Raw genomic sequence first — 12,276 nt, forward strand, 5'->3', positions numbered from 1 at the left:
ATTTTACACATGGACAGAGTGCATAGTAAATGTGCACACTCTAAACATGTTGGGATACTAGACACAATTGAAATCGGAAGGGGCGGGTGGATATGGATACTTATCAGTCTCCTGGTCTTAAACTACCAGATTTGGATGAACAACACGCTTTACACGATTCTTTGCATGGTTGCTGATGAGTCAATGAAATGCCTGAAAAGGTACTCTATTTTGACGTTCTTTCTTTTGAATGTCACTCGTTGGATCATTTTGTACTTTGTATCAGAGCAGCTAAGCTCAGTCATTGTGTACGGCGTTATTTCTCTGTGCATTGGCATGGAGTCGATTATGGGAATTTCCGGCGCAAGCGGATTTATTGGAGTTATCATGCGCTACTTAAGCGTAATGCAGCTGATGAAGGGGATTTCGTACATACTTGCGCGGCGGGAGGTCGCCATACTAGGAATGGACGACGAGCTGATTGAAAAGCCCAAAGAGGAAATATCGCTTCTTCGCTTTATTCTATTTCCCACCATGTGCTACCAGCAGGAGTATCCAGTGGCCGCTTCTGTTTCAAAGTACATGGTATGCATGTATCTCCTCATGCTTCTTCCTCTCATATTATTCACGTACTACTGCTTTAGCATTAAGTGCTATTTCTTTGGAAATTGTTTCTGGAAAGAGCCAACAGTTGACACATATATTAAGATATTTATGTGGTGCAATTTGGGATGGATATCGGGGTTTATCATGGTGTTTATTGTATTTTTTGGGCTCTTGAGTGAAATCACGCGATTCAACGACCGTTCATTCTTTGAGGCATGGTGGAACGCCTCGGTATCGAACTACTGGAGAAAGTGGAACTCGCAGGTGCACAGATGGATAAAGAGACATGTGCACAGAGCACTAATCAAGAAGAACATAACAGTAAGAAGCAGCAGAATAACTATTTTCCTGGTAAGCGGGCTGGTGCATGAATACATCATTGGAGACGTACTTAAATACCGAGGAATTGGGTTCTTGTCCATGGCATCGCAGGTGCCACTTGACTCCTTTATTAAACTTGGGAATAACTGGGTCAAGCTGAACCAGGAAATTGCAGTTACATTTGCCTTTAATTTTATTGGGGCGCCTGCCTTGGTGCTGGTTTCTGTAATGCCCAGAGACTTCTTTAGCCTTAAAATGAAGTAATAGATAAACTATTTAACTCAAATAAACAACATTTGTCTTAAAAGAGTCGATTCTTTTTTTGAAATACTAAACTTTGTGTTAGTTGTTCCTGTCCTCTATATATAGATGTTTAGTGTTATCATATTGATCTAGTTATAAGTTCCAGAAGCTGTGCACCAATCATGTTGGTAGACACTTAAACACCGATTCTTATACTAATAAGGATAAAAGCCTAAGTTATGAAGTATATATGTATATACAAACCAAGCCCCTTTTGGTGTGTAGACAAAAAAGCAAATCTGAAAGCCAATAACCAGTATTATTTACATTTCTAGTGAAGGAAAAAGAGTTTTTTATCCTTGAGACAAGGAAGCCAAGAACTAATTGTCTATTAATATGATATTCAGAAGAGAGTTATTTGCATGTGCATACTGCTTCTTGTATTTGTTTGGTGCTAAGTATTTGTGGCTGAGGTTTATTCACTCCTGGCGCGCGCTGTATTTTACATACTCTTTCACAAGTATAACACAGCAGCACTATGATTTCTGACCCTATACACCCATTTGAAGATCTTTATGCGCTAGAAGGGTGTAAATACCTCCATATATTCATTCGTGTATTGTCTCTTCTACAGGAGAATGGTTCTTTAAATATGTGTGTTTTTGCGATTTTCCAAGATCTTTCCATAATAAAAGTAAATCAACACCACTTTCTAAAAAAATGTATACGTGAAGAATTATTTAAATAAAATCATTTAGAAATAATTTGAAGAGAAGCCTTTATTATAAGTGAGTAAAAAACCTTTTCAAGTTGAAATATGTCTAATTCAATGCATTCAATGCAGGTTTACTAAGATATAAGTATATTTTAAATTTAATTGAGGTAAAATTCCCACTTTCATTAACCCTGTGACCAAAGTACATTAATGATAAATGCACTTTCCGGACGATTCCTCGTATATCAGAAACTGACTATATAATAGTAAGAATAATTCAAAAGAAGAGGCAATATTCTAGACTATTATCTCCAGACTAGCTCGTCACCCCCTTTTGGGCATGCGAATAATTATTGAGTAAACTAATTGGGGTGCCCAAGAGAGAACCGTGCTTCAGCGAGAAGATAGCAGTCTAGAATAAATAATATAGTTGACAAGAGTGTTTATTCATATATTTCTGTAGATGTCTGGGTGTTCAGTGATTGTTTATCTTTGTACTTGGTTTTTTCTTGGTAATTTATATGTGCTGCCTTTTTTAAATATTTACATGCAATTATATAGCGTTCTTTTGATTCATATATTTTCCGAAGTTTTCCCTTTATATTAGCAATCCTGTGGTCTTGAATTGGAAAGGTGGGAATTTTGCCACAGTATCTGACAGTATGTTTGGCTTGATTACATCAGATCTTATTATTCTTTTGTACAGAATTATGCTATTTCTTTTAATATGTAGGAATATCAACGTATCTACTAGGCAAGTAAGGGCTTACATATATTCATGGCGCACAAATTCCTTTTCTAATAACTTCCCTTAGCATACGGATTATTTCCAGAGCCCCCCAGCATCTCCATTATTCGATCACCTCAGTAATAATTTCCTGCTAGACTACACTTCTTACAAAACATCTGTGGTTTATGATTATTCTCAAATGATTTTGCATTCTGTTTCTTATTTTTTGCATTATCTTTCTTCTTTTTAGCAAGCTCATCTATTCGTATGCAATCCAAATATAAACGCTTCAGAGCATCATCCTTGTTCTTATTTTTAAATTTCCAAGTCTGTAAAAATTCTTGTGGATAAGCATTGTAGTTCTTTATAAACTCTGTTTCTACGTCCTCCCAGGAATAAGGCGTATACAGTACATAAGGCAGGAACCTATTAAACCAATGCACCCATGACCCATTTCCTTTCTGGGGAGGATTTACAAACTGTGACACTTTCTCATTGTCTATGTAGGATAGCAGTTCTTCTATGGCAGCGTCATAATCCTTATTCTGCCAATTCCTAAAATGAGTTCCAAAATTTGCAATATAAGACTGAAATTGAATGTAAATTCTTTTTTCAGCTGAATTACGGCGGCTTGATAGTTCTTCTTCAATTAAAAATATCTTCTGGCCAGGATTTAAAGAAGACCATCCTGGGATACAATAATCCATAATCTCTAACCTATATCTGACTTTCTCACTTCCTTTCTGCAAAGGGAGAAGTTTTAGATTTCTAGAAATGACATCTAATCCATATTCATCTCTGCTATACATAGAAGCTACGCATCCACAATGTGTATCTATATATACACCTTAGCCCCTATCATATTGATCTAAACATACGTTCTAGAAAGCATCCATTTATCACATTGATAGATAATTAATTATTCATCCATAGAGCAATGGAATTACGAGTGTAAGTTGCAAAGCAACTTTATGTAGACAATAGAGCTACTTGTGGTGTATTAGCCTACAGCAGAAACATGGAAGGCAATGCCCAGAGTACATTCAAATTGACAATCCAGGAAACTGACTCTTTGTTTTTGAGACATAGAAGTCAACATCTCTTTAACTCAGCTGGCAAATAAAGACTAGAGTTAAATTCCTCCGTGATAGAATCCACTAATTAGAAGTGACTAGTGAATGTGATCCCTCCTATATTTACACAATAACGTTGTTTAAACAAGCAGGAGAAGGCATATATATTGGCCAAAAGACAAGTCTGGAGTAGTTATCCACCAACGGCATTCTTTGCTGGGCTGGGGAAAGGGATTTATGCCTCCTGAGACAAAGAATTTCAATAATTATAAATAACAACTGTTTTACATAAAAATAACAGTTTAAATATGAAAAGCTTACAAGTATCAGGCATAAAAAATATTTTTTTACGAAGTCGAATTATGAGAATTAGACTTCTGATTTTAGGACTCAGGCTATATAGCGTATCAGCAGTAGGAATAGAAGAAAAAGAAAAAAATCTCAACATGATAAAAGAATCTTTTGAAAGTGCTATAGAGAGCCATGCGCAGATGAAAGATAGGATGCAGGTAATGACTGCAGGTTATAAGCAGTTATATAAAAGTAGAACATCTGAGTTTTCAAAATTTGATGAAAAGTCCAATAAGATTGAAAAGATAGTATCTGAGATAGAACAGAAGATAGAGCATTGCAGCAGCATAAAAAGCTCTGGAAATGCATTATCAAATAGAAACTCTGCAGAGACGGAAGAGTATACTACAAATCAAGAATATAGTACAGATGAAGAATACACTACTGCAGGGGAAGAGGAATACGTTACAGGAGATGAGGACGGCAATGAAAGAAAAAAAAGTAATCATCATGTCCCTTCAAGGGAGAGTATTGATTGCAATGAAAACTTCTTAAATACTCTGGCTGCATCTATTACAAATTTGGAGAGAGAGCTATCCCCTTTGAGAAGCACATATGTGCATTACATGAAGAAGTGCCTGAACTATAAGTCTACAGAGAAAACCACATTGTATAAGATGTGTCTTGCTGGATGCCCTTTTGCAGAGACGCTTGTTTACTTTGGCGTTCTGAAGTCTAAAAACGAATATTCCAGTTGGCAAGCACAGCCTTCTAATCTAAACTTTTTAAAGGACGAGTTTAACGGTAGAGTAGATATAGCGAGGATCAGGAAGTTTTGCAAAGAGCTTTGGCAGAATACTCAAATCAAAAGGATGCCTTTAGTAGAGGCTCTAGATGAAGGATACTCTACTATTCTTGGTGGGATGTTCAAATCAGATAGAATAAGCAAGGAGAAGATTTGTCAGATTCTTGATGACTACAATGATATATATGCAGGGCTTCCCATTGAAAGAGATAGCCTTTCCTCAACTGATATAGTCAACATACTTGCCTTCAAAGTGCACTTATCTGGAGTAGACAAGAAGGTATACTCAGCCTCCAATCGATTCTGCAATGCGATTATAAACACAATTGAGTACATGATAAAAACAAACAATCTGGCGCGCGCGAAGATTAACATCAAAAGCATGGCTGATCTATGCCAAAGCCTCATGCATGGAAGGGAATTCAACAATTCTGCGGATTCTGCTGTAGACATTGAGGTGGAGGACTCTATGTTCAACAAAGTGTGCAAATTAACTAGAGATCTACGTATTATCGATGTATACACCAATGAGAGTATCTGTATGTATCTTGCAATGCATCCTGCCTATCATCTGCTTAAAATCATCGATGTTACCACTGAAAAGATAGAAAGCAAGGATTCATACAGAGCATGTATAAAGATAGCCCCTATTCATAGTATACGGAGAAAATCTACTGCTCGAATTTCACCAATGCTAATGCTATTGGTAGATGCACAGTCAATTGAATTTACATCACCTGAAAACACTCCAAAGAACCTGGCTGATTTAATTAAACGACTATCAGATGGCCTAAAGTTGCCATATTGCAGTCAAGTATAGTTTATACTAGATAAATGACACGCATGAAATATACGTTTTCTAGCCTTTTCATCCCCAAAACATGTGTCTTTCCTTAAATGAGAAATGTAAGTGTAACTGCCAATTTCTTTCATGTTTAATTCTTGCTAAGCCCTCATAATGTCTCTTCTTTGTTTATACACAGTGCCTCTTTTAACCTAGGCTCTCAGATTAACTCATCTGATGGAAATTTTTCTGAGGTTTATGCATAGAGAATGAAAATAAATAAAGAGCACAGAAATATGCAAAAATAGAAGCTAATTTATTATGCCAATACAAGTTTATAGATGAGTGTGTCATAAATGTAAGAGTTTATGTGCGAAAAACAAGTCTTTTTATAGTTCTACATTGCGACAAAAGTCCTGCTAGACTCTTCAGAGTACATCTTATCTGCTATTACTTTAAGAGCACATAGCTTTTTTATTTGGTTTTCAAGCGCCATTTGTATGGAGAGCATTATAAGAGGGCGGACTTTTTCTATTTTTCTTTGTGTTTTAAGTATTTCCCCAAGAAGCCTCTGCTTGCTAATAAAGAACTTTTTTTCAACTGTAGTTATATAATACTTGCTCTTTCGGAAGGCTTCATTCCTCTCCAGTCTCTGGATGACCACTTTCTCCACTCGCATGCTCTCCTTAACTGCCGAATTAATCTCATTTAGTGTTGTATATGTTCTTTCATCTATGCAGATCACGCATCCTCCGGCCACGATGTTCTTTTCATCAAAAACTAGCTCATCTATATACTTAACACACAGCATGACTGGCCTGGGTATAGGCTTCTTCTTTCCTTGTGTGCTAAATCCTGCAAAGATATTTTCAGTGCTTCTTGGCCATGTGCGAAAAGCACTTGCCTCTCTGCTCTCCATGTGCACTTTCTTGTCAACCGGCTGCAAGTTTGACTCTTCCACTGTAGCTATAACAGAAGGGGAGATGATCATTTGGAGTGAATTCCTTAAGCTGCTTATATACATTTACTAAGTTTATTTGTATATACTGCATAGGACCAATAATACCATAATCAAACAATGGAAGCACCTTTCAACACTATCACGCTAAAAAAACCCCTAAGGCAGCTGGAAATCCACAAATATTCTTTATTAACCACTTTACACTATAAATCGCTGCTTTCTAAGGTTTGCTTTCACTGTTTCTAGCAATTGGAGATCTGTCTTTTTAAGATACTCAAACAAATAGTCAAAGTACTCTTTTCTTCTAAGCAGAGAGACCCCAGGAGCCCATGAGGTAAAGTTGTAAATAATATTTCCATCCTCCTCAAAAAACATTTTGTCAACTATTTCTTCTTCCTCTTCCTCTTCTATTGTGCTGTGCTCTTTCAGCACGTCAAAAAGAAAGAGCGAAACATCTTCTGATAATTCATGTAAGTACGTGATGTATCTGGTGTATATTGTTTTCTCGTCTCCCTCCTGTATAACCCACGCTCTGTCACACTTGCTGCATCCAAGTAAAATATTCTCCCAAATCGGTTTGTTTAGTGTTTTCACCCGAATTTTCACCAGATAGTCATACTCAGCATGCGTAAGATGCTCAATATGCTGTGCGCCGTATTTCAGAACATCTATCACAGCAGAACTTACTGGAAGAGTGGTCGTAAAGATACGCCACATATCGTACAGCAAAAAGAAGCAGTATTTCTTTGATTCGCACAGATTTTCCGAAACAGAGGCCTGTGCTGGACCAGGTGCCTGGCTCTTTTCTGGGATAGACTTTTCGCACGAACTTTCTTTTGTAATGCTATTTCTTTTTTCATTTAGGACATGTCCAATTGGATAGATTTCGCATCTTTTGCGTATAACCAGAAGTGCTCTTTTTAGAAGAGTATATTCTTCTCCAACTGAGGGGCTTATTTTGCCTCGGGATTTTCTCTGTTTCTTGGCTGCTTCAAAGAACAGGCATGCACCCAGAACATCCGTGTACACTATCCGCAGGTCTTCAAGGTTTTCCATTTTATCTATGTTATAAAAGCATAGCATAAAGGCATTTGATATCTTTTTGCATATCTCATATATTTGCAAAATGCTGAGCTTCTCTGTCTTTCCTGCCAGGCCTGTGCTTGTTTGCTTTATATACTCTGCTACACTCTGCGCATCAAATGGGTTAATTGCCAGCATGCTTTTGTAGTCTTTTTTATATCTAAATACATTCAATAGCTTTGCATAGATTGTGTTAGTATCTGAAATGCAGCTCAGATACATTCTATTTGGTTTTTTGAGATACTTCTTGACCATTTCCAGTGCGCGCCCAAAAAGAGCTCCTGATGTATACACAGTTTCTCCATTCGGAAGCAGAACAGCGTGCTTGCCCACAATCTCTCTATGACGCATAAAGTGAGAAAAGAAGCTTAGGTGGGTGTTTCCAGAGGACAAGCTTAGCAGATACAGCGCCATAGGGAATGTAAAGAACTCTCGTATAGGCGTGCTTATAGACTCAAACATTGTGTTTTTTTCTTCTTCTGAGACCTGTCTAGAGTAGAGTGCTTTTGCCAGGAAGTATGACTGTGCAGTGGGGTTTCCCTGCCTAAGAAGATCAATAATGCCTTCAACAGAAAACCACTCAAGAACGGAAAGGCAGAAAAGCACAATGCCTGCATCCCCAGCAGAGCAACCCTTTTCCAGAACGCGGAAATACAAAGGCCCTCCTTGCAGGTCCAAAAAGCAAATATCTTCCAGGATTTCCATTACCTCAAACTCCTCTGCCTCACCAACCAGGTATCCCATCAGCATTGCTTCAACCTCCTGGATCTCTGGATCTGACTGCATGTTGTTTGTTCCAGCAGATAAATTTCCTCTTTTTGCGCCAACTATCCCAGTCCGACTGCTTACAATGGCTGCTGCACTGCCCATCTTCTGCACATACTTTTTTCTTAGACTTATAAGGACTAGCTCTGCCTTGTCATAAAATGTATCTCTGTCCTGGTGAGTGCCATCTACACTTCGTTGTCCCAGCACATCAAGAATGCTGCATCTCTGAATATGGCCAAGTATGGTTCTACTCAGTCTCTCTACTGGCATATAATCAAGAAGCGTAAGGCAGCACATGGCCAAAGAGTACTTTTCGTTATGGAAGGCAGACAAATCAGACCACATGGACAAAAACCTCTCTACAGTGTACGCAATACAATCCACTATATCGAATGTGCATATATTACTGCTCATTTCCTGGGGACTTTCATCTTCTCCTGTCTTTTCATAAGGTTCATCTCCTGCTACACCACTCTCTTTCCCACCTTTATTTGGAAAAGACGCATTATCACGTCCAAGCCCCATTATGCTTCCTTGATAAATCTGCAGAGTCTGCTTGGGATATTTGCTGTCTGCTGCATCCTGAGAGAGATATTTCTCCCTGGCTGATGCAATTATTTGCTCGCCCCATTCATTCTTCTCGTCTGCCCCTTCTATTATCTGAACACAGCTGATATTATCGATCTCTGTTGAAACAATCAGAGAATATATCCTCCAAAGTATGCTGTATATGTCATTTGGCAATTCTTTCACCTGGGAGTACTCCTGCACATACACGGGCTTCATTCGGTAGTTTTTTCTGAGACACTCTCTTTCTCTCTCCAGGATAGTGTAGCTCTGTCCTGTGCCTATCATCTTGTTGATGCAGAAGATGCCTGCAATATAATTCTGCATAGACTTAAAGTATTCCAGCCTTACACCGCTCTGCACTTCATGTGTTTCTAGGATGTCCTGGCACAACTCGTTTTTCCCCTGCTGGATGCCCATTCTTATGATGTTTTCAATGCAGACTTTCTTTATATCAGCAAACATCTCGGGATTCTTGTCTTCAGAAATACTTTCAATAATCCCCTGGAGGTCTTCAATTGATTCTTCCTGCAGGGCCTGCGTGTACTTTGCAACCAGCGCCTCCCGGGATAGGCCAGGATTCTCTGCATCTGCTGTAATAAATTTCATACACAATTTTTTTTAAAAATGCATTCAGTTAATGAAGCAAGTTCTGTTGAAGTCAGCGACAATTTTGTCTTTGTCATGGATGCCGAGCATGCTGAGATATACAGCCTAGAAACCCGAAAAAAGAAAACAGTCATTCCGGTTGATTTTGATCAGCTAAAAACAATTAACGGAAAAGTGTACACCATCCGGGGCACAGAAATATTTGAGGAGATAGATATAGAAGGCCCAAACCGAAAAACAGCCAAGATAGGAGATGTGAAAAAAGGCCACGCAGGCATACATATCTCTGATGACTACATATTTGTCTATTCTATTGACTCAAGCGCAGGCCGTCTTGAGGTGGAAATGGCGCCAGTAGCCAACGCAGAGAGCACGCACAAATCAAAGAGCAAATCCGTTGGAATAGATATAGGAGAAGCCCGCCATCTTATGTGGAGAGACAATGAAGTGTACTATATAACCAAGGGTGTTCTTTATGGGTATAGTCCTCTGCAGAGCGAGCCATACGAGATAACGCAATTCACATACACAGAGGTCACGTGCCTAGAGAAAACTGATAACTATTTTGTGGTTGGCACGCCTAACCTTCTCCTAATCCACAATATTAAGAGCAAAATACTCTGCAAGGTTGCATGGCACTCAGCGCCTGTCCGGCAGATACAAAAACTGCATGGTGATCTAATTGTATCGCAGAATCAGAGCGGAAGTATTCTTCTAACAGACTGCAGATCACATCAGAACACGTTCATTAGCACAGACTATTCTGTATCAAGAGAGATACTTGATGCACGCCCCTCTGAGAAAAGATCCTTTTCAGTCTCGCAGAATGGATACATCGTAATTAGAACAGAAACAGAGGCCAGAATTATACACATCCCCTCCAAAACATCTGAGTACATTTACTTCTTGAAAAAGGCCACAAAGCAGATAGTGGCCCATGAACTACCATGCAAAAATGAAGAGTTTGTGCCCACCTTTAATGAGAGATCTGAAAAACAATTCACTCACATATTGAACAGTAACAACCTCTTCATGCCTGAATCAGATATATATCACTTAGACAACAAAATCATTTTCATCCACAAGGACAGCGTATACCGTGTGATAGAAGAGCTTGTTGGAATTGATGAGGTTTTCTACTCAAATGGCTATGTGCTTGTCTTCCTTGTAGAAGCACAGGAGAAGGCTGTTATGTCTGAAAAGGCCTTTGAAAAAGTAACAGGAGAGAAAATAGCCCGTTTATACAAGCTTGGAAAGAACACAATAGAAAGAATGTTCTCAGGGCATGCAGACTTGGAGGGAATGAAAATAGTGGACATGGAGGTAGACACAAGTGTAGTGCTTCGTTTGCAAGAGGTAAACAGCAGCCATACAGTAACCAGGGAGTACGAAATAAAGGACCTGGGCTTTTATCTCGAATATAATAACTAGAAAGAGAACAGTCTATTAGAAATACAGCAGAGACAGATTTACGCCTGCATGGCAGACTGTAACAGTGCTCTATGATCCACAGTACACCACTCCATAACACACTAGTCCACGTTTTTATATCACAGTATTATGCCATGCATATGCTGGCACCCGTCATAAATCCTTTACTATGCATCTTTTACTCACAGAAGTTTCCTGTCACAGAGTGATTTCAGGTTTATAAATATGCTTAAAACGTTTAATAAATATTCAAGTTTCGTATGATTATAAGTGCCTATTAAGGATATACATTGAATATACATGCATTGGCATGCATTTCTTCTTTCTGAAATTTTCTTGTTTTTCTGCCTGCCAGAGCACTGCAAGGGGTATGTGAATGGTGCGAGCCAATTTATTGCAGAGTGTAAAAATAATTTATAATTATGGAATGCGGATGGGGGAACTGTTCCGAGGTATTCCAGGACCAGAAGGACTATGCTGCACATGTAAATAAGCACATACGGGAGACGGATGTGCGCACCTGTGAGTGGAAGGGATGCACAAAACTATTTGAGAAGAAGATAAGTAAGTGCACTCTTCTCACGCACATAAGAACGCACACCCGGGAGAAGCCCTTCAAGTGCGCCCTATGCACAAAGGAGTATAGCAGGTCAGATGCACTGAGCAAGCACATGAAATCACATGAGCAGATGGCAGCAGACGAGAATATTTTTATGAAGAAAATACTCTACCTCAATCAGATACACCAGGAGATAGAGCTTCGTATAATAGGTATAAGAGAGGAATATAATAGACTCATAGTAGAAAATGATGTGTTGCTTAAGCATATTTGCAGCGCAAGGCGGTAAAAATAAAGAACAAAGAAAGTGTTATGTTTATATAGGTCAAAAGGCACAGAATCTAGTACAGGAAGGGCTTCGAGTGTCTATTTATTGTTTTTGCCTTGGAAAGGTGTTTTTATTCAGAAACACGAATAACCCAATATAACCCGAATATACTCACTGATAAATCTATAAATATTGCATGTATAGGATATTGTATGCTAGAGCATATTTGAATTAAATACTAAAAATGCATCTGTCAACACATGCAGGATTGAAGTATGTGGTAACTTGTTTGCATGAAAAGAAGAATAATAAATATTGTATATGTTCTAGTAGATATACTTTATAGTCTTAACTTTCATAACTACTCCATGTAATGGTGTGCCTGGTTATTCTTTTGTATGCACCATACGTGTGAGATTCTTCAGATTACATAAAGAAAATTGCATATATAATGCATGCAATAGCGTATATACTGTACTCTAT

General features: G+C 38.5%; 7 protein-coding genes across 7 annotated transcripts; 4 read left to right on the forward strand and 3 right to left on the reverse strand.

Moving 5' to 3' along the window:
• Positions 1 to 9: 9 nt before the first annotated feature.
• NESG_00391 (uncharacterized protein) lies at positions 10 to 1,170 on the forward strand (the record flags this gene model as incomplete). The annotated part of the gene is made up of 1 exon (XM_053048043.1): positions 10 to 1,170. The coding sequence occupies one exon, from the start codon at positions 10 to 12 to the stop codon at positions 1,168 to 1,170; it is 1,161 nt and encodes a 386-aa protein (XP_052905868.1).
• A 1,558-nt stretch (positions 1,171 to 2,728) lies between these two features.
• Positions 2,729 to 3,403, reverse strand: NESG_00392 (uncharacterized protein; the record flags this gene model as incomplete). The annotated part of the gene is made up of 1 exon (XM_053048044.1): positions 2,729 to 3,403. The coding sequence occupies one exon, from the start codon at positions 3,401 to 3,403 to the stop codon at positions 2,729 to 2,731; it is 675 nt and encodes a 224-aa protein (XP_052905869.1).
• A 626-nt stretch (positions 3,404 to 4,029) lies between these two features.
• Positions 4,030 to 5,583, forward strand: NESG_00393 (uncharacterized protein; the record flags this gene model as incomplete). Its single annotated transcript, XM_053048045.1, has 1 exon — positions 4,030 to 5,583. One exon carries the CDS (start codon positions 4,030 to 4,032, stop codon positions 5,581 to 5,583), a length of 1,554 nt encoding a protein of 517 aa, XP_052905870.1.
• Positions 5,584 to 5,944: 361 nt separating this feature from the next.
• NESG_00394 (uncharacterized protein) lies at positions 5,945 to 6,538 on the reverse strand (the record flags this gene model as incomplete). Its single annotated transcript, XM_053048046.1, has 1 exon — positions 5,945 to 6,538. The coding sequence occupies one exon, from the start codon at positions 6,536 to 6,538 to the stop codon at positions 5,945 to 5,947; it is 594 nt and encodes a 197-aa protein (XP_052905871.1).
• Positions 6,539 to 6,706: 168 nt separating this feature from the next.
• NESG_00395 (uncharacterized protein) lies at positions 6,707 to 9,535 on the reverse strand (the record flags this gene model as incomplete). The annotated part of the gene is made up of 1 exon (XM_053048047.1): positions 6,707 to 9,535. The coding sequence occupies one exon, from the start codon at positions 9,533 to 9,535 to the stop codon at positions 6,707 to 6,709; it is 2,829 nt and encodes a 942-aa protein (XP_052905872.1).
• An 18-nt stretch (positions 9,536 to 9,553) lies between these two features.
• NESG_00396 (uncharacterized protein) lies at positions 9,554 to 10,966 on the forward strand (the record flags this gene model as incomplete). The annotated part of the gene is made up of 1 exon (XM_053048048.1): positions 9,554 to 10,966. The coding sequence occupies one exon, from the start codon at positions 9,554 to 9,556 to the stop codon at positions 10,964 to 10,966; it is 1,413 nt and encodes a 470-aa protein (XP_052905873.1).
• Positions 10,967 to 11,388: 422 nt separating this feature from the next.
• On the forward strand, positions 11,389 to 11,814 carry NESG_00397 (uncharacterized protein; the record flags this gene model as incomplete). The annotated part of the gene is made up of 1 exon (XM_053048049.1): positions 11,389 to 11,814. The coding sequence occupies one exon, from the start codon at positions 11,389 to 11,391 to the stop codon at positions 11,812 to 11,814; it is 426 nt and encodes a 141-aa protein (XP_052905874.1).
• Positions 11,815 to 12,276: the final 462 nt, after the last annotated feature.

Source organism: Nematocida ausubeli (genome assembly GCF_000738915.1).
Source record: "Nematocida ausubeli strain ERTm6 chromosome Unknown supercont2.1, whole genome shotgun sequence".
Lineage (NCBI taxonomy): Eukaryota > Fungi > Microsporidia > Nematocida > Nematocida ausubeli.